The sequence below is a fragment of the Drosophila yakuba genome, chromosome 2R, assembly GCF_016746365.2.
Source record: "Drosophila yakuba strain Tai18E2 chromosome 2R, Prin_Dyak_Tai18E2_2.1, whole genome shotgun sequence".
In the NCBI taxonomy this organism is placed as follows: Eukaryota; Metazoa; Arthropoda; class Insecta; order Diptera; family Drosophilidae; genus Drosophila; species Drosophila yakuba.
In genome coordinates, this window is record NC_052528.2 from 22,570,447 (window position 1) to 22,593,512 (window position 23,066).

Below are 23,066 nucleotides of genomic sequence, written 5' to 3' on the forward strand. Positions count from 1 at the left end.
AAACTTTACAGATTCCCAGCCCACGAAGCCTAAAACTAGGCAATCCGAATGAAATATGCACACAGCTTCTAGGGACTAATGGGTTTAATGGTAGTAATAAGTTAATAAGTTATAGTATCAGTGCAATCAGTGGTAGCCAACAGTTTCCCTGGGCAGGAAGAAGCAGGCTATGGAGGCCAGCAGGCCCACGATTGCGTATGTGGACATGGCTTGAACCCTGGAGGAGTCCATCAGCACCTGCGCCACAAAAGGGGTCAGCATGGCGCCGAGTCTGGCCAGCACGGAACAGCCCGAAACTCCCACGGATCTCAGGGCGGCGGGGTATATTTCCGGAGTGTACACGTAAATGGCCTGGAAGATGCCGGATATCGTGCCTCGCGCAATGAAGAGGGTCACGGAAGTTGAGAAGCGACTGGAATTGGAAGAAAGTGATTATGGTTTTCATCACAGAGTGCAGCACACCTACCTTTCCACCGACATCAAGACCAAGGTGCACAGAACCAGCACCAGATACTGCAGGACAATGGTTTTCTTCTTGCCAAACAGCTTGACCACCTTGATGGTCAGCAATATTCCGGGAAATTCAGACAGGGTGATCCACAGCAGGTCCATAAAGTCGGCGGTCATGAAGGTCACGCACTCATTGGGATGGCTTTCCTTGTTCCTGGCCACCAGCATCTCCGTCGTAACCAGCACCAAGCCGTAGTAGCAGAAGGCCGAGGCGAGCCATAGAAACCACAGTAGGATGGTCGTCCTGTACAGGCTCGGGCTGAGCAGGGATCTGAAGCTCTCCGAGGAACTGGGCTCGTCGTCGGCCATCAGCCGACCCATCAGCATATGGCGCTTGTTGTTATGAGCAATCTGCAATCGGAGGTTCTTGGAGCTTGCTTGATATACATCCCAAAGGTATTGCTCACCTGCTCCAGAACCTTAATGGCCTTGTCATTGTGCCCGTTGTAGGAGTAATAGCGAGCGGATTCGCTGAGCCACTGTAGTTGATAAGAGATACATTTGATAAGAGCACGATATGTTCCTTAAGAGGTATATCTACCGGTGATAGGATGGTGAAGATCAGTAGGGGTGTAGCCGAAAGTGCCAAGAGACCACGCCATCCGTAATAGGGGTAGACGACCAGGGCCAAGACCACTTCAAAGCAAGCTCCCAGGGCCCAGAAGCACTGAAACCAGTAAAAAAATGTGATACAAAGGTTCCACACATAGGGGCACGTACTCACGTCCATCAATACGACGCACTTTCCCTTGTGTTTGGTGGGCAGAAACTCCGCGTACAAGGTAACTCTTTTGGGTGAAAGAAAGTTTTAGGTGGCGCGGCATTTCCTAGCCCATGGAACTACTCACGACTGTGGAACGCAGCCGATGGCGAAGCCCACCAGACCCCTGAGGGTCAAGAGCCAGGCATAACTGGGAGCCACCGAGCTCAGAATGCTGTACAGAACCAGAAGTACTCCAAACAAGGTGAGGGCCTGAAAATTTGGTATTAGCGTAGATTAGCGGAGCACCTGCCAGTCTTACCGACTTTCGGCCATATCTGTTGCTCAGCTGCGTCCAAAAACTGGAACTCAACATCATGCCCAAAAACACAACCGTAGTGACGGATGCTTGCTGAAATTTGGTGACATTCCACTCACAGAACAGAGCCGGACCCAAGATGCTGAGGATGGCCATTTCCATGGAGTCGGACATCCAGCAAAGGCCCACCAAGAGCGACAGTTTCACGTGAAACCATCCGAAACCGAAGGCATTGATCGCCTGCTGAACAGTGTAGGTATCTGTGAAAGGTGCGCTTGTTACCCGAAATGTGTGAAATTCTTCGGACCACTTACCATCCGGATTTATAGACACCGTTTTCAGCTCCAAGGTGGATGAGTGCACCTCCCGAGGGGCGGTGTTTCCAGGAGAGGAATGGGCGGCTGGCTCGTTGCTCAGATAGTACATCTTGCGGTCTAGAATCACTGAGGAACGTTACTGGGTCAATGAACTGTAACTTCTTGATTTGGATTATAATTCAACTATTTACAATATCATATTTATTAACCCTTTTTTGTAGTACTTTATGATATTTATGATATTGGTATGCACAAGCGTATTTTACCTTCCTCAACCGTAAAGAAAGTTGTTCTCGATTTTAAGACTGTGATTTATGTCTTCGAATGCAGATACACCTAGTTTTATCCATTTTATTCGAACAAATCCGATTTGGCGAACTTGAATTTGGCTTTGATTAGGGAAACACAAGAATGTAGTACCACAACAAAAACTTTCTCAAGCACTTTCTTTTCGCTGGTAAGCAACTGAGAATCAGAAGCAATGTAAACAACTAGCATACAACACCACCGATTCTCCCAAACTGGTTTTAAGGTAACGACTGAAGACTGTCTTCCGAACTCTGGGATCGATAACGATAGAAAGCGCGCAATTCAAAGGTTTTTAAATTTAACAAGATTATTATTAAACATCTTCAATAAAAGTAAATATTATTTGAATGCAATCTCTAAAATAACTTAATAGGCTGCTTGTCAAAGCATTATAGCTACAACTATTAGGTTTCCCCAAGCCAAACAACACATGTTTTTAAGGACTATAGATCAGAGTTCCACTATCACATCGCGATGGACCTCGATTCCTGCCAAAATTTCTCATTAGACTCCACGAGCAGTTCGCACTTTGCTCCTCCACCAGTTTGCGTTCCCAGGAGGAAGAAGCCGGAAAAGCCCGCAGCTGAGGAGGCATCTCCCGAGTGCTCCAACGTGGTCACATCGTCGTCCTCGTCCTCGACAACCACCATATCCATAGGCGCCTTTGATTCGCAGTGCAACCTCCACAATGCCCGCAATCCCGAGGCCCCGAATATTGGCTATGAGTTGAACGTGGCCAAGTCCATATTGCAGAAGTATAGCACTCTCAGTGGGGACAATCTGTGAGTATCCTTCATAAAGATGAAGATCTTATAAGATATCGTCATACACCTTTACCCATGTCGGCTATCATCCGCACAGGTTTGATCATCTTAGTGATATCATAAAGCGCGTGATTGACGAACGTCCTCCGAATGTAATAGACTTCTTCGAGGAATTCAGCCGAAATGTTCGCGAACAGAAGTTCCACTTGCCAGAACGCTTTCCTCCCAGCGGGGTGTTCGATGAGGTTCGTTTCTTCCGGGTGGCCAAGAAAATTCTCCAATCCATGAAGGTTAGTAACTTGATATGTATATAAGCATCAACGCCATGTAACCCGACTCACATAGCTGCCCTACATCGTTGAAGGAGAGGATATGATGGGCGAGGACATGTCGGTTGAGGACTTGAGGACGAACGAGGAGATGCGCATTGTCATCGACGATTCCATGCGATACTTCGTCACTTTCAACGAACGAGTGCAGCAGCTGCAGTTCTACTGGGCACAGTGCGGCTTTAGCATCAGCAACGACGACATCTTCCAGCTGGCCAGCGCCATGAACCGGCTGCAGACACATCCCTCGATCATGCAGTGCAGATTCTGGGGCTGCATCAACGGGCTGAAGGCCTCCTACTACATAGTGGAGGCTTCGCTGACCCGCGAGGAGATCGCCTCGCGCCTGGTCATGATGGAGGACGAGATGCGCCAGAAGCAGATTCCGCTCCCGATGCGCAAGGACAGGGAGGACAAGCCTCCGCCGCCGCACATTGGACCCGAGCTCACGCCGGGCATCTATGGTTGGGAGGAATTTCCGCCGGAGGAGCTGGAGAAGATGAGGCCCCAGGCAGCGCCCGTTCCCCTGGTGGAGGAGATGGAGTTCTACGACATTCCACCGGAGTTCATTGGCAAGGGGTGCAATAGGTACTCCTATTTCGTTGTGAATTCGCTCTTCGACGACTGGATCGAGCTCCCCATAGTGACTCCGCGGCAGATTGTCGTGTCACGGCAGATCAAGAAGTTCCTAACTGGCGATCTGGAGGCGGATGTCATTTCCTACCCCTGCTTTCCTGGAAAGGAGAAGCATTACCTGCGGGCCCTGATTGGTCGCATCACCGCGGGTACCTACATCGCTCCTGTGGGCTACTACAGGCGGATGACCAAGAAGGAGAAGCGGATGTTCGATGGCGAGGAAGAGGACGAGGGTGAGGAGGAGGAGGAGGAAGAAGAGGAGGAGGAGTTCAACGAAGGCGAGGAGGAGCAAATAGAAGGTGGGCATACGACATTCACTATTAGCATAGCAATACTTCGCAATGTTTTGCAGATAACGACGTAATGCTCCTGAAAAATGAGAAGTACGAGGTAGAACCACTGGGATCGCTGGCCACTCCAGTGGCCTGGGTCCATGTCCGGTCGAATATTCTCAACCAACAGGGCCGCGTTGTATGGTACGACGAGGAGAAGGCTCGCAAGGAGCGGGAAAAGGCGTTGGCCCTGTACCTGAAAATGCAAATGCTGGGCGAGATGGAAGAGGAGATCGAAGAGGAGGAGGAAGAGGAGGAAGGCGAGGAGGAGGGCGAGGAAGAGGGCATGATCGAGGGCTTTAATCAACCCGAATTGGGTCCCAGTATCCTCTCCTCCTGCGCCAATGACATGAACCCCGAGATTCCCGTTTCCTGGCTTGTCCGCATGACCAGCAAGTATACGAATCAGAAGGAGCGAATGCTCGTGATGCAGTCGAACATCTGGCCAGGCGCCTACACGTTCATCTTTGAGAAGACCTGCGAATCGATATACTTGGGCTGGGGCCACAAGTACTACGCCCGCAACATTCCCTTCAAGCACTTGCCGACGGTGCAGGAGGAGTTCCCTCACAACGCAGAGGACTTCATCGAGGCCAATGATCCGACTGTCGAGGATGAGGAAGCGTACAAGGCGTGGCTCCTCAGGAAGCAGCAGAAGGCCGAGTATGTGGCTGAAGATATCGAGGATTACGATGATGACGAGTTCGCCGATCAGTATGACGATGACTGAAATAAATTAAATTGATTGTTTATGTGTTTCCTTTCAAGTTCTGCAATAAAATGTATTAGCTGCGTTTACGTTGTGAGCTTTAGTTTGATTTATTACTTGCAAATAAAATACATATCGTGTATCTAAAGTGAATAAAGTTGGACTTACACTTACTTCGCTCCCTTATGTACATTTACTCATTCTAAACGGACTTTTAAAAGTAAACTTAACTGCTTAACTGAAATCACACGTGCACATCGTCATCCTATAAATTGTCATTAAGTTAAATAGCTCTTCGAACCATATGTACATTGCAGTTTTCGTGTGTAATAAATGTAAATGTAATTTAGTTATCGTTGGCTGTAACTCCGACACATGGAACCCATGAGGTCTTAATGGCTAATTACGGAATCGAACAAATTTGGTAATACAACGGGCATCACTAGGCAATGCAGCAGCTTACAGCTTCAGGGGTTCCTGGAGCTTCACTGTGGCATTTGCAGACGGCTTTATGACTTCCTGCTTGGCGGCAATCGCTTCGGGCTGTAATCAAACATTGAGACTCTATAGAAGATAAGCAATCATACGTATATTATAATATATACCTTGGGAACTACGGAGCCGTCTTCACCGCTGGGAGCTTTAATACTACCCATGCTCTGAATGCAAAAGTTCTTCAGCTGATCCACGGAAGCAGCCAGCATATTATTCTTGCTGTTTGCCAGCGTTATCTGGAGTTAATCAAGTTTTAGTATATGTATATCCACCAATAATCATGTTCGCCGGACCTACCTCTTTTTCAATTTTCTCCAAAGACTCATCGAAACTGGTTACTTTCTGCTTGTATTCCGGCCAGCTGTTACTTATGGTGGCCACATGGGACGTAATGTTTTCAGATCGATCCAGCAGGTCGTCTATTTTCGTCTGCAATAAATAACGCAAATTAGAGCTGATAACGTCACCGACTGTGGAAGAGATTACCTTGTGCAGAGATATTTCCTCGCTGAGGATTTTCGTTGTTTGACTTAGGGTATTATTCACATTCTTCAGATCGTTGGCCAGTAGTTTAAATGAATTTAAAGTGGTTTTGTTCAGCGCAGCAATATCATCTGTTATGTTTGCGGGCAAAGCGTTGGACTGAAGCGTCGGTAGTTGCGAGAGATTGAGCTGCAGAGGTTTCACATTTATTACTGAGTTGATACTCAAAGTAACAGATTTAAGGACTTACCTTTAAGGCTTCTGTGTCGGCCTGCAGTGTTTTCTGCATCTCGGTGTACTTATTGTAGTGCTCCTTGATGGCCTCTATGTCGGTGGCCACAGCTTCTATCTTGGCCCCGAAGTCAGCCACCAACTTCTCGTCCTTTCCGTGGTTTCTCTGAGCAGCCACGGCCGCCTCCAGATTGCTGAAGTTGTTACGCAGGCTCTCCATGGATTTCTGCAGCTCATTTATTTCCGAAATGACGGCTGTTTGGTTCTTCAGCAGGTAGGACGAAGTCTCGTGCCATCTTTGGAGGGTGTCCGGGAAGTTCTTGCTCATGGCAGACACTGAAAGATTACATAAGTGAGGACGCACCGCACGCTTCAGCCTGTATATATAGCATACCCTCTTCGATCTTCTGGCGATAGTCGGTGAGTTGCTGGCGCAGATCGAAGTAGAGCCAGTACAAAATGCCCACAATCAGAATGCCCATAATGCCGAATAAAAGCGGGCCGCACATGCGGAAATATGCAATTTTCCGATGGCTGCGGCGACTGCCAGCGACATTTGTCTGAAAAGAACGCAATATTATTGGGTTGCTACATATTTCGCTCTTTGTACATATGTAAGTAGAAATTCCCAATGAATGTGTATCTTTGGATACGCGTTAGCTGGGAAAGTTCAATTGGGCAGGTTCAGATACATAGATACAAATACAGCTAACCTTGTACTTGATCGAGTATGTAAGTGACTGTGGATGTAAGCAGCACGTATCGTAAGCGTAAAAATACCTTACCCATGCGTAATCCTCAGGGTCGTCGGTCGAGACGGAGAGCAGCTTGTCCTGGGAGTTGGTGGCTCCGGGGACTCTCCGGTTGGCTCTCTTGCCCGAGGACGACTGGGAGGCTATCAGGGCGTCCAGCTCCCGACGCTTCTTCATTTTCTTTCCGGCCCGCAGGGGCACTTCAATGCGATGGTGGCAGTCCATGGGGTCGTCTTCTAGAAACTCTGGTCTCCAGTGGAATTCTTGCAATCGGTCGCAGGCCCAAGCTATTACATTTTCTCAGCGTAGTCCAGTGGCTTTTGTAATTCTGGAGCAACCATAACATGTACTTATACTGATAAAAAAGATACTTCTGCGCATGATTTCAGATTACGGTGATTATGATTAATCGCTGGTTATCGATAGGCAGATTCAAATTATTTTGGAAATAAAACTGAATGCTTATGCTATTTATCCCCCTAAAATGCGCTGTTTTTTAATCACATTTACCTCTGAACATCCGTAGTGGGTCCAAAATTTTGACCCAAAAAGTGGGGGGCGTTCGATAGGTTTGGCAATTTCCGGATTCTTAATAACGGTCTCACTGCCCCCAAAAGACTTGCATTGATTTTTACGCCGTGCTCGCTTTATCGATCTAGTTTAATTAAGTTCATAGCCGTCAAAAATGTTCTGTGCGCTTCTGCTCGTCTGCTCAGAGTTTCCGTTTAGTGTTTTCTAACGTTGGGCTCCGTATGGGATATATGTTCGTTGATGCTGACGTACTTGGTGCTTGGTTGCAATAGGTGCTCCTCCGCTGATTTCGAAATGGCCAAGAACAGCTTTAAGACTTTAATCAGCCAGAAACACAAAACGTTTCCGGCGGACATCAATATGTACGGAATGAAGTGTAAATCGCAGCTGCTGGAGGATCAGGAGAACGTGACCCTGATCATCAATCGGCGGAACTCAATCCGCCAGAAGCCGAAGAGTTGGGCTTGGACCCTGCTGCGTTGCAGGTGGCAAAAGAAGCTAGTTCTCTTGTTAATATTTATTTGTGTGTGCGTTCTGATTGTTTTCGCCAACACGCATCTCTTGGTTCGCGGCAACATCCTCTCGGCCTTCCTCTCAAACCGGCTCACCAAGCATTCGCACGCGGAGAAGCAGGAGGCGAGATATCCCGACATCCAGGCCACGACCCCGGCCGTTCCCCCGGTGCTGAGGCCCACGCACTACCTGCTCAACTACTCCGCCACCCAGCTGGAGCTGGGTTCGCACTTAAACGGCCTATCCTCGGACTACAACATATTTGTCATCTACACCCGGGAGAACTACCACCTGAACCTCAAGTTCGACCTGTTCGCCCACAGCTTGCTGAAGCACACCAGTGCCCAGTTGCACCTGCACGTGATCACGGACAGTGAGAGCCAGCCCTCGGTGCTGGAGATTCTGCAGCGGCAGATCCGGCGGTTCCGGCGGACGGTAATATACACCATATACGACGTGAAGGTCTGCTCCAGCATCATACAGGACATAGCCGCCAAGTTGTCCCCGTACTTTAGCTCAGCCCCAAACTCGTACTACAGCGACTCCCTCTTTTTCCTGTCCCTCGGCCTACACAGGATCGCCGACCAGAGCCTGAACAGAGCCATTCTGCTAGATTGTGATATAGTCTTCCGATCCGATGTCCGACTGCTGTTCAACGAGTTTGACAACTTTCTGCCGCACCAGCTTTACGGACTGGCACCGGAACTGACCCCCGTCTATCGCCACATCCTTTACCGCTACCGCGTGCGGTATCCGAAGACCAGCTTCGGAAATCCCTACTATCCGATAAACAACGAAGGGAGCAACCAACATAGCCGTGTGCACCACGGTTATCCTGGCCTAAACTCCGGCGTGGTCCTGCTGCTCCTCAACCGCATCCGGAACTCAAAGTCCTACCTGGAGAAGCTGACCCACACGGAGGTGCACACCCTAGTCGCCAAGTACTCCTTCAAGGGCCACCTCGGCGACCAGGACTTCTTCACTTTGCTGGGATACGAGTACCCAAACTTAATCTACAGACTGGACTGCATTTGGAACCGCCAGCTGTGCACCTGGTGGAAGGATCACGGATACTCACAGATATTCGACGCTTATTTCCGGTGCGAGGGCAATATTAAAATGTACCATGGCAACTGTAATACGCGAATTCCAGAATAAATAAAATTGTTATAGGAATATTAAATAAATTAACTGTAAACGTTTATTTATTGCCGGAATATTGAGATGTGGGTATAGAGGATGGCAGATAAACAATAAATACATTTTTATATAAAAGGAACGGAAAAACCAACCCTACTTCCAATATATTAATAGATATTTTTCAAATATTTAAGCGATGTAACAATGTTATCGATAGGCGAGAAGTAAGAGAGTGGGAACACGCCGAATTCGTGGTCACATTCGCACAGGGTGCTTCGTGTGAGTGATTTCTCCTAGCGTTTCTTATCTTTAACCTTCATTTCTGGCTCCGTTTAGCTATGAATTAGGAGCAGACCCGAAGAATCAGTCGAGCATATACAGTTAACGATGGCGCCGAATGCAGCAGTACCAGTGGAGCGATATGAGCCCCAGAACATCGGGATCAACGCTATTCTCCTGGGGCCACCGGGCTCCGGCAAAGGAACGCAGGTGGGTCCAAAGTTACATAATGATGTGTTATTGGTGACACGGACGCCATATAGTCTATAAATAAATACAACGTGTTCAAGTGCGCGGCTTTTGTTTGCAAATATGCCATGAAAGAGAATTAAAACTAGTGAAGTTATATAAGACGATGTGTACATGGAAATTTGGATGTATGTATCCATGTACTAAATATGTACATATGCGTCAAGTGGTGTCTTTCTCTTGACCCTGAATGAAATCAAAACCTTGGCGAGATGTGGCGAATTAAGTGTGACAATTTTAAGCAATCAATTGGGTGTTATGCAGACCATCTATTAAAAGCCGACCAGAACATTCCCGGCCACAAGAAATGCATCTTATCTAGCCGATCGTTAATTGCTTACCTTCCGATGTGGTGCTAAATTGATTAGCTTCAACTGAAACTTATCAATGTTTTTAATTATGCCATTTCAGGCTCCCCTGCTGAAGGAGAAGTTCTGCGTGTGCCACCTGTCCACTGGCGACATGCTGCGCGCGGAGATTTCATCCGGCTCCAAACTGGGAGCCGAGTTGAAGAAGGTCATGGATGCCGGCAAACTGGTCTCCGACGAACTGGTCGTGGACATGATCGACTCCAACCTGGATAAGCCCGAGTGCAAGAACGGATTCCTCCTCGATGGATTCCCCAGGACTGTCGTTCAAGCTGAGAAGGTAGTCGCACGCGTTCAGCGCTTTGTACTATAGGGTCTAATTCGATGTATTCTTTCCAGCTCGACACATTGCTGGACAAGAGGAAAACCAACTTGGATGCCGTCATCGAGTTTGCCATCGACGACAGTCTGTTGGTGAGGCGCATCACTGGCCGCTTGATCCACCAGGCCAGCGGGCGTTCGTATCACGAAGAGTTTGCCCCACCAAAGAAGCCAATGACGGACGATGTAAGTATCTCTATAGGACCCTCTCCAAGAACTTTAAATGAAACTCCACTTTGCGTACTTGCAGGTCACTGGAGAACCTCTAATCCGTCGCAGCGATGACAACGCCGAGGCTCTGAAGAAGCGACTGGAAGCATATCACAAGCAGACAAAGCCACTGGTCGACTACTACGGCCTGAGGGGTCTGCACTTCAAGGTCGACGCCGCCAAGAAGTCCAGCGACGTCTTCTCCACCATCGACTCTATATTCCAAAACAAGCGTCCTGCCCAGATCCAGTTATGATTTGTTCCCGCGCAATGATCAACTACTGATAACTGCCTCCTGACAATTTATTTTGAGACACACAACGTCAAGCCTAAAGTTGCATCCGGGAATCCTGAACAGACGAAATTACCTTTGCAGGTCGACTACTTTCCTTGTACAGATTTCTAAAATGTATAAGTGTTTGTTACTTTTTACATTTCACTATTTGTAACTACAATACAACTTAATAAAAAAAAATACAACTAAATTTTACTAAATATGACTGCCTTAAACTGGGCTGCGTTCAAATGAGGGATGACTTTCGGTCAACAACATCAAGTTTAAACATCCCACAATTGTTTTCCGGTTAGCTTCTGGAATATAATACGTCTGACTCAGTTTGGAATCGAGGCTTTAGCGTGAGATGGAAAGTCACTAATTGTTTGGAGAACTATTATTGCAATCAAGTTCAAAACGTCAATCGAAGGGTCATTTAGCGCGATCTCAAGTGTAATAAATGAGAAATTCGCTAATGGAAATCGTTAACGAGATCGTTAAATTTGGTAAACAAATAATATTTGATCAAGTTTGCCCGTCCATCGTGGCTGCGAATCCCTTATAGACCGACTTTCGATCGCCGTTTAGTACTCAGACGTCACCTGGCTAATGGTAATGGCAAATTAAGTGTGTATAACTATCGCACATATATTATATAAATTAATAACGACGATTGACTAATCACTGGGTTGACTTTTCAGCAATAGCGATTTGCGCTTCAAAGTCTAAAGTGTGTGCAATCCTATATGGATACGAGCTGAGCCCGAACACAGGCTCACAGCGCTGTGTGTGTTACACTTGAAGTTCAATCCCAGGTAAAAAGTGGGCCCAGGTATAAAAGCCCACTTCATAGAAACATTTCTCAGTTAGTTCCAGCAGCTGAATTGCTTCACATCTACCCGCTCCGAGTCGCCATAAGTCGAGCTCCATTGTAAGACCGCCGTTCATAGTTTTTGGAGCCGATCGGTTCGGGTGGCTAGTGGCTGGTGGTATTCCACACACTCATGGACGAAGCCAGACGGGCAACCAGTTTCATTGTGTGCAAACAGTGACATCTTTTCAGTCAACGAATGTGTTTCAGATACGCATACAAAGTGGGCTTGCTATGCATTAATTTGCATACATATCTGATATGTCCCATAGACACATTTTGCGAATGCAGTCAGCTCAGTAGCTAGTTAAAATATTTCCATCGCCCATTAAAATCCCCCGCTCACAAAACTGGTTGCCCGACCGACAGACCCACTAAGCCACAAAACGTATACGAAGTCGCCGAAAAGTGCTGATTAATCATACACACTTACCCCAATTCGCCCACAGCCAACTCCACAATGAAGATGATAATTGCGCTTTTCGTCCTTGGACTGGTGCTGGTCGCCGCCGAAGATAAGTACACCACCAAGTACGACAACATCGATGTGGACGAGATCCTGAAGTCGGACCGCCTCTTCGGAAACTACTTCAAGTGCCTGGTGGACACCGGAAAGTGCACGCCCGAGGGTCGCGAGCTGAAGAAGTCCCTGCCCGATGCTCTGAAGACGGAGTGCAGCAAGTGCAGCGAGAGGCAGCGCCAGAACACCGACAAGGTCATCCGCTACATCATCGACAACAAGCCCGAGGAGTGGAAGCAGCTGCAGGCCAAGTTCGATCCCGAGGAGATCTACATCAAGCGCTACCGCGCCACCGCCGAGTCCTCCGGAATCAAGGTGTAACTGCGATCCCAGTTCAGGAAGCAATTTGTTATGTGCACTGTTAATTAGGTCTACGTCTATATGTTCATCAAAATTATTTCTACGATCGTGCTCCGAATAAAGAGATTTGTTTTTTACTGTACACCTGCGTAGTATATCGTTTCAATCGTATCAAAGGGGGATTTACCAGGTTTCAGTAAGCACATCAATTGAGTATGACAAACGTAGCACTTTAGTCTACTCTCTTGCTTCTTATAAGATGATTAATCTAAGAACAATTAAGGTCTTAGAAAAAACATTCACAAGATTACGACTAGACCCTAATAAGAGGCTTATATATGGCGGACGATTTGCATTAACATTGACAGAAAAAGCAGCTACGTTAGTTGGCAAAAACATCGCGTGCTTGGCTTGGTTCTGAGTTATTACTTATATTATTACTTATTCTTAAAAGGGGCAATGAATCGAATCCGATGGCCGCAAGTAACTCAACCATGAAAACCGTCCTTCAAAGAACGAACAATGTACAGCGAATTATTAATGTCAGGGCAAATTCACATCGTGAAATTAATTATTATATCAGTATTTTAATTACTTATAAATGTACAAAGCTTAGTGTAAGATTGTGGGCAGCGTTTACGTTAATGTTTCCCCCTGGGCGACACACGCCTCCAGATAGTCTATGCGTCGCTCCAGGATCGTTAGTTTTTCGTTCAGCACCGCCAGACGCGAGCGACAAGACATATCTGAAAAGGAATGGTAGGACATGATGATAAAATAAAGAACATTATACTTAAATTATATTAGGGAAACTTTTGAATTAGGCCCATTTATATCGCTATACACATTCTAGTAATATTCTTCTTGTTTTGAGCGATACTTTCCATCGCTGTAAAGAATATAATTTACTAATTTAGTTATACTGTATAATATTTGCATTTACAACTTTCAAAGGTTGCCTATAAAGGAGGTTGCTGTAGGAAAAATTAGGCCGCATTTGCATGACTTGCCGAATCCAACTACCTCGCACTCTTTGGCTTATCATTTATCACAGTATTTAGCGTGCTTTAAATTATTCATAGAAGAGCTGAGAGAGCTTACCCAAATTAAGTGACTAATACGGGTAGAGATAAACCTCTTCTCGTTTTGAGCCCTATCCAAGATACATATCCGTATGTAGATACATATATTGTTATTCATACATACTAATCGCAGCAACCAATGTTTGTTTCTATTGACATAAGACTCAAGTAAATAAAGTCAGTGTCACTGATGAATATTTGTTAGCAATATTATTTATGCGTTCACCCACACCACCAATCCCAGTGTGAATAAAACTCGCACACACATACACATGCTAGGGAAGTGGACAGATTGCTTACCGAAAGAGTTCAGAAAGTCGGTGATTCGCTTTATGCTGGCAGTTATCACTTCGATATACTCCCTGTTCGCCCAGTCCTGGTGGATTTGCTTTTGGATCGCCTCTCTGTGAGCCCCACTCATCTTTATTTATCCTTATTGTTTCTGTTCGTTTTAATTGTGTTTATCTAGAGAGGAGAGATGAGATGGGCCGGGACATTTATCGACGTATATTTGGCACCATCGATAAATACAATATATTGATAATGTCACAGTATTACTCTGTTCACCAACAATCGTTTATTCTCCTCGGTGATTCTTGGTAATTCCTACTCCACCAACTAAATTCTTTAATTCTTAATATACCTTTAATTAATGTACAAAACATGATAAAAAGAATCTTTACATATCAGCAATTAAAGGTAAGTAACATTAGGCGCTAATGTTCAACGGCGTTTTACAACACTCCGTAAGCTCTTTTATGTTGAGCAGTACTACTATTTAAATATTGGGCGGGAAAGCGCGAGGAAAGCAAGAATTTTAATATTTGTTCGGCCACAATAACGGGTAAATATGAATAATGAAATAAAAATATATATATTTCCTTTTACTTCATTTTGTATATAACGTGGGTTTTGTGGGGTGATTAATTGTTATGAAGGAATAACGGCAAGCAAGCAAAGTATGTACCCATTTTGCGTTCCGATTCCGCGTGTGCCAATCGGAACGTACCGAACGAAACGATAGCTATTGATGCCACTCACGCACACACACACAAACATAAACTAGGTGGCCCCGTAAACTACAGTGTTTTTCATTTGGTAAACAAAAAATGGACTTTATCGACGACTTCATCGAGGAATACAAAAGCAATCCATGCTTGTGGAAGGCGGACTCAGCGGACTTCAGGAACCGCAGCCGCCGGCAGGAGGCCTACGCGAAGCTCATCGAGGTGGCCACCAAGCACGGCGAGATGTACAATGTGGAGCGAACAAAGCAAAAGATAAACAATCTGCGCTGTGCATTTCGTCATCAGCTGAGGAAGTACAACGAGGTCAAGAAAAAGGGCGAGAAGTATGAGCCCTACTGCCCCAAGCGCCGCTACTTCGAGTCCCTAATGTTCCTGAAGGACGAGGAGATCCCCGCCGACAAGAAGTGCAAACGCGAACAGTCGTCGGTTTGCCTGGAGAGCTCCGTGCAGCTAGTGGCGCCAGAGAACTGCGACGAGTTCTCCGACGCCGAGAGCCTGTCCAAGCCACCGAAGTCGTCGGTAGATCCAAGCAAGCTGTCACCCAACAACAGCGCCAACGAATTCTGTGCCAACATCTTCGAGGAGGCCACCGCCGCCGTTGACCCCGTTATCAGTATTAAGACAGTCAACAACACCAACAGCCATGCAAGTGGCGCTACCATCAAAGAGGTCGAAATCGTGGTGCCTGCTAACAACAGGCTGCTGTCCGCCCGCAGAAAATCCGTGCCCGACGCCATAAAGTCTCCGCCCGGCGACTCAGAATCGCCGCAGTGCAAGCGCGTCGGCGCCCAGAACCAGAACAAACTGATCAGTAATCTGAGCCCGATCTTGAAAACCAATCACATCATCCGGAAAAGATCCTCCTCGGTCTCGTCGCAGATTTCAGAGGACAACGAGCCGCCGCCAGGTAAATTCCGGGCGGACATTTCAACCATTGACTTTGAGCGTCTCTTTTCGCTGGCCCTAAAGAGTGCAGACAGCCAGCTAGACGACCACTTCTCCAACTTTGGAAAAATTATCGCCCACAAGCTTCGCTCCATGGACGGAACACAGGCTATCTATGCGGAAAAGATCATCGCCGATGTGCTGTATCAGGGCCAGATGAAAATGCTGTCCTCACTGAGTATACACCAGTTTATGGCCATGGACAATACAACAGTTTACCTAGAGAGCCACAGTAAATGATGGCCTGGCTTCTTTAAAGACGTACTTTTAGAGTTTATGTAATAATAAGATGTAAAGAGACAGTCATGTGTACAAAGCCATGTTTTATTTAAAGAAGGGATTTCTTTCAGTCGCCTAATCCTTAGAAAGTCCCCTAAGCTACAAAACCAAATGCTAGGGATGATGTCGATACTAGTTTATTATATTCGATGCAAGTGAATAACATATTAATGCCATTTAGGCACTGTCGTACTTTCTTAGAAGCATTGCCCAAACGTCCGGGTATCTAGTTTGCAGAAATGTGGTCAGCTTTTGCGCTTTTTGAGCCTGTTGAGGCGAGCAGTTCCTGCATTTCCTGGTTATAACTTCTGGCAGGGCAGCTGTAAGTAAGAAATACAAAATTATTACACGGATGTGTTTGACTCTTTACAAGCTTATTACCTTTAAGTTGAAGGCCCAGTTGGTCGCATTCGCTCTTGCCCAGGATGCACATAATCTGGCGGCTGACCACCACCTGGTTGTTCAGCAGCTTGTTTATGTTTCTCTCATCTGCTTGGACGCTCGATGAAATGAGAATGATAAGAAAAATAAAATTAACGACCAAAGAAAGCACTCGGTTTTTATTGAGAAATAGCATCCTTCCTGAACGCGCGACGGTATAGTATAACTGAATGTGGAGCAGAAACTGTGTATCTGTATCCCGCAGATATTCGTGCATGCGCAAAGGAGCTGGACTTGGCAAAATCACGGTAAGGGTAAGGATTTGTAAGCAATTGGACTCTAATCCGAATATCTGATGAGATGCCACGTACCACCACACTTCAATCTGCTGTAAATGATAGCATTCCTTGATACTCCATCTCTGGATTCTGATTTCTTAGAAGCATCTGAGATATGTCTAAAGCATTCTTGTACCCAATTTGTAAGACAGCACCTGCTGTTCCATGCGATGAGAAGGTAAATAAAGAGCTTTTAATGTTTTTGCGTTGTGCTTAAAAGTTATGTTTTACTAAAACAACACATTAAGTACTTTGCAAGGCAGTCAAGACAAGAACAGAAGTATCCTACGGTTTAATTATATAATAGATAGTGTATAGAGTAGACGACTTAAAGTATAATTATATAGATTTAATATGTATGTATGTCTTATATACATTTCCTAAAACTTGAAAGCTTTATTTAAATATTTTTACATGCAAGTATGAAAATACATTTGACAATATAGCGAAATATTATGTTTTATTAAGTTCTATTGCGATACAATGGGGCTCTTTTTATCTATGTCAGATATATTCGCGTTATTCTGCGGGGCAGCTCCGTTCCCAGGGCTGGCCGGGATGGCTCCCGCCCGGTCGATGCTCCACGGATTCGAGCCGGAGATGGGCGAGTCGGCGTGTCCGAAGCCGGTGTGATTATCGTGCTCCACGGCATTGGTTCCGTCGTATTGCGTGTTCTCTAGCCGGGTGATCAGCCGCTCGTCCTCCTCACCAAACTCGCCGCCCATCAGCGTCGGCTCGCCCACCACCATCACGTCCTGGGAGGAGAGGGAGAAACTGGGACCGGAGGGGGAACGTTTCTGGTTCGTCACAGGCGGCGTGTTCGAGTTGTTGCCACCACCCGAGTTGGAGCCCTTCCGTTTGCGCCTCTTATTTGGTGGTCGTTGTGGATCCTTCTTGCCGGGCGGAGCCACCATGCGCTGCCACTTCTGGAACAACGTTGTCTTTAGACAGTCGCGCGGACTCAGGGCGTACGCCTTGTGCCGCGACATCAGCTCCTGCATGGGCTCGAGGATGACGCAAAGGCGCAGATAGTTGAGGGTGGAGTTGGTTATGCCAGCCCGCGTGATGTTCTTGGTTATTTGATCTAGCAGCATCGGGTCAGGAGGCAGACTGGTGCCGATGACGGACCTTGGAATGAGCTCGCGGTGTCCCTTGATGGTCATGTGCCATGACTTGATTCGCATGTAGTCGTCGTACATGAACTCCAAGATCAGTCTTGCGTCGGCGCAGACTTTCGTGAAGAAGGGCTTGCCGTGCTGCGTGATCACCGTACACTGGTCACAGTCCAACGTGATGGATGTGTTGTGGAACGACTCCTTAGCATGCTTCAGCTGAAAGTACAGATCCGAAACGCCGCCCTCGTATATGCTGCGGAAGAAGCGCGGGATGAGCGTGCGCCCGATGGTGTACCGCTTCGGTCCGTCCTCCAGGCAAAACAGAATAGTCAGCCGGGCGTCGTCCTCGAAGAACTCCGTGGTAAACGAGTCCCACCAGCAGTTGTCGCTCTCCTCGTTGCGCTGCTGCAGCCGCTTGTTCAGCTCAAAGACGCGGTGTTCCGTATGGCTGAAATAGGAATTGTGTCGCCTGAAGCCCTGGTCGATGCGTTCCATCTGTTGCGGCCCTCCCATCATCGGATGATTGCCACCGTGGCCGAATGGGGACGCTGGCGGCATCGGATTAAACTGCCCGCCAACGCCAAAGACTGTGGGCGATGAGAAGTGCCCGGCCTGACCGCTGTTAAACGGAGTGCCCGAGCTGGCCGGCCGGCTAAACTGGCCGAGTCCAGAGGAGGGCGAGCCGAAGGGCCCGCCAACTGGACCATTAAAATTGCCCGCCGTCGCCGACTGCGGGTAGTTGCCGGGAATGTTCTGCGCACCAACAGGTCCGGGTGTCGATGAGCCCGAGGGAGCAGGTGAGGAGGTATACTGAGGTGTGTTCGAGCCAGGCTGGTTGGAGTTCTGGAACACGATGGACTGGTTGCCGGCTGGCGAGGATTGGCCGGCGGGCGGGTACGGATTCCCGCCCGAGTTGTACGGCAGACCGCCCTGCGCGAAACCGCTCTGGTTGCTTCCGTCCGGATTGAGGACCGCCGAGTTGGACGCGGGCAGCATTGATCCGCCTTCGTTGACCGCCTTCCAGCTGCCGTCGTCAATGTTCGCTTGAGAAGTCATCGTATTGCCAGCGTTCAAACCCCTACGATTCATGCCTGTTGTCGGTTCTATCGGGCATTCGCGTCGGCCTATGAAAGGAGAGGAGTCCATTAGTTTAAACCCATTATTATTTCGTTTCGGCGTTTCGGGTTCGGTATATTTTTATGGTGCCCATGCGTATGTGTATGCACTTGTCTGTATGTCGCACTGCATTTACAAAATATGTGTGTACACACACACACTTTTCACGGCCCGTTCGCATTCGAAATGGAAAACGCTGCGGAGGGCCGCATCGCCCGGATTTCAGTGCAGGCAGTCTGCTTTCGTATACGCACCTTGCAAAAGGCATACAATATTTTAATTCTTAAAGCACAAACACATATAAATGTATCTACAATTTAAGAAAACTGATTGGCCTCCACCGATAGTTTTGCCATCGCTTTCCAAATAGCAGATTTCGATACGTGAGAACGCAAGCGTGGGTTTGTTTCGCATTTGGAACGAGCGGGAGGAGGGCCTATCGCCTTGAAGGTTTCCATGTTCTTAAACCAATATTTCTTATTGTGATAAATAAAACTAACCCTTCAATACTGCTTGTAGTTTTTCAATACGGCAATAGCACCGTATTCGTATTGTACATAAAATGTATTTTAAATATGTGATTAATTGTATAAAAAACCTATCGATATATCTTAGCGACTCTATCCTATTCCATTTTCATTCCGTTTCACATTATCCCACGCCGCACCCTTGACTTAATAATTTAGTATGTGCCGTGCCGTAAAAATTTGTAATCAAAATATGGTTGTAAGACTGTTGCTTTAACGTTGGTAGTTTATTTTATATTTATGTAATTTCGGCCTGTGACATTGCAAACCCATGGTGTGGTGCGAAAGTGTTGGACTTTTATATATTAGAATACTTGTTTAGGTATGTTAGGTATTTATAAAATGCAACTATTTCGCACATTTTCTTGTGTCAGTTGAATTGTAAACATACTTTTTCGTAATTTATTAATCTGCCCTAACCGGAAACTTATTGGCTAACAGCCACCGAAACCCGAAAACCCTATGCTTATTTTCAAGGGCTTGTGAAAATGTGCTTTGCTATGCAGTTATATATGCACATTCCTGTGTATGCATATGTGTGCTGCAGTTTGTCCTACACTCTAAAAAAATGTTGTTTTATTTGCAGAACGAGAAAAATGTCAACCGAGAGCTTGAACAGTTTGAGCGACAAGGAGCTGCATAGAAAGCTAATCCAGAGCGGCTTCCCCAGCACTCCGGTGACGGAAACAACGAGAGCGGTTCTCATCGAAAAGTTGAGAAAGCACACCCGCGCCGACAAGCTGAAAAAGAGGAGCAACAAGTACGTTCTGTACTCCAAGGAGCAACAAGAGTCGCCTCCATTTCCACAGTACCAACAGTACCACGCCCCCCAACCGCCCCAAAGCTATGCCAATGGCCTTGACAACAATAATGACTTGGACCTCACCGGAGGCTCCTCAGCTTTCAATCGCAGCTTCGATGAGAACGACTCGAGCCCGCTTCAGTTGTCTGCCTCCAAGATGTACGCCCCACCACCGGTTGTGGCTTCCAATTACGATGGGGACTGCTCACCCCACAGCTTGGGACTAAATGGCAAATACCGGCAGCCATGCTCCATGCCGTACGCCATAGACACATCAAATAACTATGGAAAACCGAGCGGAAAAGCTAAGCTATCCGATGGAGGCGTGGTAAATAGACTGCTCAGCTTTCGGGACACCACAATCCAGCGGAAGTTCAACTATCCCACTGGCCAGGCGTCGAGAATCCCGCCTAGGAACGAAAGGCTTACTCGATTCGCTTTGTCGGACCTTAAATCCTTCATCAAGAATCCCGACATCAGGCCCTATGTAATACCACGAGTGCTGATTTCGCTGTTCTTAATATTTTTGACAATAATCACTGTCCTCTATGTGGGCAAGAGGTTTGAGCAGAGTCCCATCGATAAGACCGCTCTGAAGTATACATTATGTAACCCCAACGATGTGCAAGTGATCAGCGAAAGGGTGAATTGCATAGCAAAAGATTCACTAAGGGGTGCGCTGGATTTGAGCGAGGAGCTTTTTAAGCATCTAAACGAGCGAGCCAGGCTCCATCACTGCAAAGATGCCAGTTTGTCCCCTGCTTTGGAAATGGGAGAGTTTGTGAAGGAAATGGTCAGCAACCCAAAGACTCACAGGGGAAATCTGCACAGTAACTTAATGGCTGCCAAATATCTGATTATCGAGAATCCGCAGTGGAGCATCCAAGTGGTCGATTCCTTAAAGCACGTTGGACAGACCTTGCACTTCGAGCTCTCTGAGCCCAATCTGCCGCTCAAATGCATTGTGTTAAAGAAAATAACCAGATTTTTCACCGTAATCGGTACGCTTCTCTTGATAGTCGCTGGATTTCTCATCGTATACATTGCGGTGGTAATTTATCGTGTTAAACAGAAGGAAGCCCTGCTGGCGGTCGACCAGTTCCAAAAGGATATAATCAATGAGCTAATTTACTTAAGCTCCCAGTCCGAGAGTCCCGAGGTGATCATAAACCAGCTGCAGGAGAAGTTTCTGCCGGCCAAGAAGCGCTCAAAGCACATGTCTTCTTGGAACAAGGCGCTCAAGCAGTTGGAGAAAAACGATAGCCGTGTGCTGTTCGGAATGGTGAATCGTGACGGGAAGGCAATGCGCACAATTGCGTGGAACAGGAACGTTGACAAAAAGGATGTGGGCCTGGTTAAGAAGTGGCAGAGTCCCGCCTTCGACAACTCGAACAAGATAGCCAACCCGCCGACTCCCTGCCTAAAGATTAGGCACATGTTCGACTCCTCAGAAGTGGATCAGGCCAACCTGAAGCAGTCCATCGTTGAGTCGATTATCGAGAAGGTTGGATCACGCTGCAAGATCTGCGATGTCCAACTGGACGTCCAGTCCTGCTGCGTGTACATCCGCTGCGCCAGTGAGGAAGACGCCGGCACGATTCACAACGAGATCAACGGCTGGTGGTTTGACAAGCGCCTGATTTCGATTAAATTCTTAAGACTGGAACGCTACCTGAGCCGTTTCCCCAAGCCCTCGGCCGAGCCACTTTACTTTCACACCAACGAGGCAGCCAACACTCACTCATAAAACACACAACTCTACATTAGATACTTAAGTTATTAAATGCGAATTTGTTTTACATGTACATCTGGAGTTGTCGCTTTAATTGGTTAATTATGAACTAGTTTTAAACTTAAAAAGCTGCTAAACTCTACTTTGCTAGTGAATTGGACGATATAGCACTCTCCCCTGTTTCCAAGTGTTTGATGAGTCGGTACAAGGCAGCAGCTTCCTTGATTTTGCTGAAACCCACGCAGAAGGCTTCGATCTCAATGAACAGTTCCTAAAAATAACAATCTAGTTACTAAGCACAATTACGGAAATGGTAGTAGAGCATACCCTAACATTCACAATCTTGTTCCTAATCAAGGACTGGAGAAATACGCAAACCAGTCGCACCAGACGAGACTGCATGTACTTGTCTTTGACTGTTTCGCAAGTGGAGATGCAATTGCTGATGTACAGGTGGATAAACTCAGTGGGCAAGGGTCCGGAAGTGGTTAGTCTGGAATGAGAGCTCAAGCACGTTAAAGAAGGCTCAAATACTCGATGTTTTGGATTCGTACCGGTTTACCACCTCCATGGAGTGAAGTGTTATGTCCATGTTAACCAGTACGTTGAAGTATTCAGTTATGTCAGAGGTCGTCATCAGTCGTAGCAGAATCTCGATGGAGATCAGAGGATTGTTTTCCACGAGCAGAGGCAGCTGAGGTGGAAAAAACAAGGATGCACGGTTATGAGACATATATCGAGGAATGCCTTCGAGTCTTACCTTGTCCGGAGTCAGTCCATATTGGCGCGCAATGTCCGTGTTCTGCTTGAGCAGATCGTCGAAGAGGATGTGCTGATTCTGCAGACTGAGTGGCTGGAGGAAAGCCTGCTCGATGAGGTGCTTTGTGTTGGGGGTAACGTAGTTGGATTTGTCGTAGATGATCTCCACCTTGTCGCTGTTCGACTGATTTATCCAGAGGAGCTCGTCCTCGAAGTCCATAAGGGGCGGGGCGATGGACAGGAACATGGTGGTTCGCTGATTTTAATTTAAAATTACCAGACTTAATGTTTGCTACAAAATTTTGTAAACAATTTTAGTGTGACCTTTCTGAAAGGTTCTTAAAAACAATCTGCACAATAAAATAAAACAATTGAAAAACGATGGATTCAAATGTGTGCTTATCGGTATTGCATTACACACTTGCAAAAAATAGGAAGATAAAATATAAAATCAGTTTTATGTTTTATATTTAAGAATGTTTCTAAACTTCCATCGTTCC

At 46.7% G+C, this 23,066-nt stretch overlaps 12 protein-coding genes across 13 annotated transcripts; 6 read left to right on the plus strand and 6 right to left on the minus strand.

Annotated features, from left to right (window-relative positions):
* Positions 1-69: 69 nt before the first annotated feature.
* Positions 70-2,426, minus strand: LOC6531954 (synaptic vesicle 2-related protein). The gene is made up of 9 exons (XM_002092704.4): positions 2,113-2,426; positions 1,844-1,972; positions 1,533-1,789; positions 1,359-1,483; positions 1,235-1,298; positions 1,052-1,177; positions 918-989; positions 467-861; positions 70-412 (listed from the first exon to the last, which is right to left on the minus strand). The coding sequence occupies exons 2-9, from the start codon at positions 1,953-1,955 to the stop codon at positions 127-129; spliced, it is 1,437 nt and encodes a 478-aa protein (XP_002092740.1). The 5' UTR covers positions 1,956-1,972; positions 2,113-2,426; the 3' UTR covers positions 70-126.
* Positions 2,427-2,525: 99 nt separating this feature from the next.
* LOC6531955 (radial spoke head protein 4 homolog A) lies at positions 2,526-5,014 on the plus strand. Its single transcript, XM_039372568.1, has 4 exons — positions 2,526-2,937; positions 3,017-3,209; positions 3,265-4,183; positions 4,237-5,014. The coding sequence occupies exons 1-4, from the start codon at positions 2,630-2,632 to the stop codon at positions 4,944-4,946; spliced, it is 2,130 nt and encodes a 709-aa protein (XP_039228502.1). The 5' UTR covers positions 2,526-2,629; the 3' UTR covers positions 4,947-5,014.
* LOC6531956 lies at positions 5,011-7,248 on the minus strand. 2 transcript variants are annotated; one of them, XM_015196151.2, is made up of 7 exons: positions 6,920-7,248; positions 6,529-6,694; positions 6,154-6,470; positions 5,907-6,092; positions 5,718-5,849; positions 5,531-5,656; positions 5,011-5,489 (listed from the first exon to the last, which is right to left on the minus strand). In XM_015196151.2, exons 1-7 carry the CDS (start codon positions 7,109-7,111, stop codon positions 5,475-5,477), a joined length of 1,134 nt encoding a protein of 377 aa, XP_015051637.1. In that variant the 5' UTR covers positions 7,112-7,248; the 3' UTR covers positions 5,011-5,474. The 2 variants fall into 2 exon arrangements, with proteins under 2 accessions (XP_015051637.1, XP_002092742.1); XM_002092706.3 differs by having other exon boundaries at positions 5,011-5,468; positions 6,920-7,246.
* A 233-nt stretch (positions 7,249-7,481) lies between these two features.
* Positions 7,482-9,121, plus strand: LOC6531957 (xyloside xylosyltransferase 1). The gene has a single exon (XM_002092707.3). It carries the CDS (start codon positions 7,658-7,660, stop codon positions 9,086-9,088), a length of 1,431 nt encoding a protein of 476 aa, XP_002092743.2. The 5' UTR covers positions 7,482-7,657; the 3' UTR covers positions 9,089-9,121.
* Positions 9,122-9,373: 252 nt separating this feature from the next.
* Positions 9,374-10,982, plus strand: LOC6531958 (adenylate kinase). Its single transcript, XM_002092708.4, has 4 exons — positions 9,374-9,559; positions 10,010-10,246; positions 10,306-10,473; positions 10,538-10,982. The coding sequence occupies exons 1-4, from the start codon at positions 9,458-9,460 to the stop codon at positions 10,751-10,753; spliced, it is 723 nt and encodes a 240-aa protein (XP_002092744.1). The 5' UTR covers positions 9,374-9,457; the 3' UTR covers positions 10,754-10,982.
* Positions 10,983-11,547: 565 nt separating this feature from the next.
* LOC6531959 (ejaculatory bulb-specific protein 3) lies at positions 11,548-12,604 on the plus strand. Its single transcript, XM_002092709.3, has 2 exons — positions 11,548-11,702; positions 12,092-12,604. Exon 2 carries the CDS (start codon positions 12,103-12,105, stop codon positions 12,481-12,483), a length of 381 nt encoding a protein of 126 aa, XP_002092745.1. The 5' UTR covers positions 11,548-11,702; positions 12,092-12,102; the 3' UTR covers positions 12,484-12,604.
* A 395-nt stretch (positions 12,605-12,999) lies between these two features.
* Positions 13,000-14,031, minus strand: LOC6531960 (probable protein BRICK1-B). Its single transcript, XM_002092710.3, has 2 exons — positions 13,845-14,031; positions 13,000-13,208 (listed from the first exon to the last, which is right to left on the minus strand). Exons 1-2 carry the CDS (start codon positions 13,963-13,965, stop codon positions 13,099-13,101), a joined length of 231 nt encoding a protein of 76 aa, XP_002092746.1. The 5' UTR covers positions 13,966-14,031; the 3' UTR covers positions 13,000-13,098.
* Positions 14,032-14,578: 547 nt separating this feature from the next.
* On the plus strand, positions 14,579-15,829 carry LOC6531961. The gene has a single exon (XM_002092711.3). The coding sequence runs from the start codon at positions 14,654-14,656 to the stop codon at positions 15,755-15,757; it is 1,104 nt and encodes a 367-aa protein (XP_002092747.1). The 5' UTR covers positions 14,579-14,653; the 3' UTR covers positions 15,758-15,829.
* An 88-nt stretch (positions 15,830-15,917) lies between these two features.
* On the minus strand, positions 15,918-16,415 carry LOC6531962 (allergen Tha p 1). Its single transcript, XM_002092712.3, has 2 exons — positions 16,178-16,415; positions 15,918-16,116 (listed from the first exon to the last, which is right to left on the minus strand). The coding sequence occupies exons 1-2, from the start codon at positions 16,371-16,373 to the stop codon at positions 15,974-15,976; spliced, it is 339 nt and encodes a 112-aa protein (XP_002092748.3). The 5' UTR covers positions 16,374-16,415; the 3' UTR covers positions 15,918-15,973.
* A 299-nt stretch (positions 16,416-16,714) lies between these two features.
* On the minus strand, positions 16,715-19,159 carry LOC6531963 (LIM domain-binding protein 2). Its single transcript, XM_002092713.3, has 2 exons — positions 19,001-19,159; positions 16,715-18,754 (listed from the first exon to the last, which is right to left on the minus strand). Exon 2 carries the CDS (start codon positions 18,717-18,719, stop codon positions 16,986-16,988), a length of 1,734 nt encoding a protein of 577 aa, XP_002092749.2. The 5' UTR covers positions 18,720-18,754; positions 19,001-19,159; the 3' UTR covers positions 16,715-16,985.
* A 278-nt stretch (positions 19,160-19,437) lies between these two features.
* Positions 19,438-21,880, plus strand: LOC6531964 (inner nuclear membrane protein Man1). The gene is made up of 2 exons (XM_015196152.2): positions 19,438-19,595; positions 19,860-21,880. The coding sequence occupies exon 2, from the start codon at positions 19,870-19,872 to the stop codon at positions 21,820-21,822; it is 1,953 nt and encodes a 650-aa protein (XP_015051638.1). The 5' UTR covers positions 19,438-19,595; positions 19,860-19,869; the 3' UTR covers positions 21,823-21,880.
* LOC6531965 (CCR4-NOT transcription complex subunit 11) lies at positions 21,870-22,987 on the minus strand. The gene is made up of 4 exons (XM_002092715.4): positions 22,568-22,987; positions 22,362-22,501; positions 22,135-22,300; positions 21,870-22,078 (listed from the first exon to the last, which is right to left on the minus strand). Exons 1-4 carry the CDS (start codon positions 22,811-22,813, stop codon positions 21,947-21,949), a joined length of 684 nt encoding a protein of 227 aa, XP_002092751.1. The 5' UTR covers positions 22,814-22,987; the 3' UTR covers positions 21,870-21,946.
* Between the last annotated feature and the right edge of the window lie 79 nt (positions 22,988-23,066).

Bases quoted from the DNA above. Each gene is read 5' to 3' on its own strand.
- LOC6531954 (XM_002092704.4), bottom strand. From the start codon at position 1,955: ATGTACTATCTGAGCAACGAGCCAGCCGCCCATTCCTCTCCTGGAAAC. The intron at 1,484-1,532 runs GTAAGACTGGCA...CCAAATTTTCAG, and splicing joins ACAGATATGGCCGAAAGTCG to GCCCTCACCTTGTTTGGAGT. The intron at 413-466 runs GTAGGTGTGCTG...TTCCAATTCCAG, and splicing joins GTCTTGATGTCGGTGGAAAG to TCGCTTCTCAACTTCCGTGA.
- LOC6531955 (XM_039372568.1), top strand. From the start codon at position 2,630: ATGGACCTCGATTCCTGCCAAAATTTCTCATTAGACTCCACGAGCAGT. The intron at 3,210-3,264 runs GTTAGTAACTTG...CGACTCACATAG, and splicing joins AAATTCTCCAATCCATGAAG to CTGCCCTACATCGTTGAAGG. The intron at 4,184-4,236 runs GTGGGCATACGA...AATGTTTTGCAG, and splicing joins CGAGGAGGAGCAAATAGAAG to ATAACGACGTAATGCTCCTG.
- LOC6531956 (XM_002092706.3), bottom strand. From the start codon at position 7,111: ATGGACTGCCACCATCGCATTGAAGTGCCCCTGCGGGCCGGAAAGAAA. The intron at 6,471-6,528 runs GTATGCTATATA...GTAATCTTTCAG, and splicing joins TCGCCAGAAGATCGAAGAGG to TGTCTGCCATGAGCAAGAAC. The intron at 5,657-5,717 runs GTAGGTCCGGCG...GATTAACTCCAG, and splicing joins TGGAGAAAATTGAAAAAGAG to ATAACGCTGGCAAACAGCAA.
- LOC6531957 (XM_002092707.3), top strand. From the start codon at position 7,658: ATGCTGACGTACTTGGTGCTTGGTTGCAATAGGTGCTCCTCCGCTGAT.
- LOC6531958 (XM_002092708.4), top strand. From the start codon at position 9,458: ATGGCGCCGAATGCAGCAGTACCAGTGGAGCGATATGAGCCCCAGAAC. The intron at 9,560-10,009 runs GTGGGTCCAAAG...ATGCCATTTCAG, and splicing joins GCTCCGGCAAAGGAACGCAG to GCTCCCCTGCTGAAGGAGAA. The intron at 10,247-10,305 runs GTAGTCGCACGC...TATTCTTTCCAG, and splicing joins CTGTCGTTCAAGCTGAGAAG to CTCGACACATTGCTGGACAA.
- LOC6531959 (XM_002092709.3), top strand. From the start codon at position 12,103: ATGAAGATGATAATTGCGCTTTTCGTCCTTGGACTGGTGCTGGTCGCC.
- LOC6531960 (XM_002092710.3), bottom strand. From the start codon at position 13,965: ATGAGTGGGGCTCACAGAGAGGCGATCCAAAAGCAAATCCACCAGGAC. The intron at 13,209-13,844 runs GTAAGCAATCTG...ATTCCTTTTCAG, and splicing joins CGACTTTCTGAACTCTTTCG to ATATGTCTTGTCGCTCGCGT.
- LOC6531961 (XM_002092711.3), top strand. From the start codon at position 14,654: ATGGACTTTATCGACGACTTCATCGAGGAATACAAAAGCAATCCATGC.
- LOC6531962 (XM_002092712.3), bottom strand. From the start codon at position 16,373: ATGCTATTTCTCAATAAAAACCGAGTGCTTTCTTTGGTCGTTAATTTT. The intron at 16,117-16,177 runs GTAATAAGCTTG...TCTTACTTACAG, and splicing joins ACTGGGCCTTCAACTTAAAG to CTGCCCTGCCAGAAGTTATA.
- LOC6531963 (XM_002092713.3), bottom strand. From the start codon at position 18,719: ATGAATCGTAGGGGTTTGAACGCTGGCAATACGATGACTTCTCAAGCG.
- LOC6531964 (XM_015196152.2), top strand. From the start codon at position 19,870: ATGTCAACCGAGAGCTTGAACAGTTTGAGCGACAAGGAGCTGCATAGA.
- LOC6531965 (XM_002092715.4), bottom strand. From the start codon at position 22,813: ATGTTCCTGTCCATCGCCCCGCCCCTTATGGACTTCGAGGACGAGCTC. The intron at 22,502-22,567 runs GTAAGACTCGAA...TTTCCACCTCAG, and splicing joins ATGGACTGACTCCGGACAAG to CTGCCTCTGCTCGTGGAAAA. The intron at 22,301-22,361 runs GTACGAATCCAA...CTCTCATTCCAG, and splicing joins TCCATGGAGGTGGTAAACCG to ACTAACCACTTCCGGACCCT.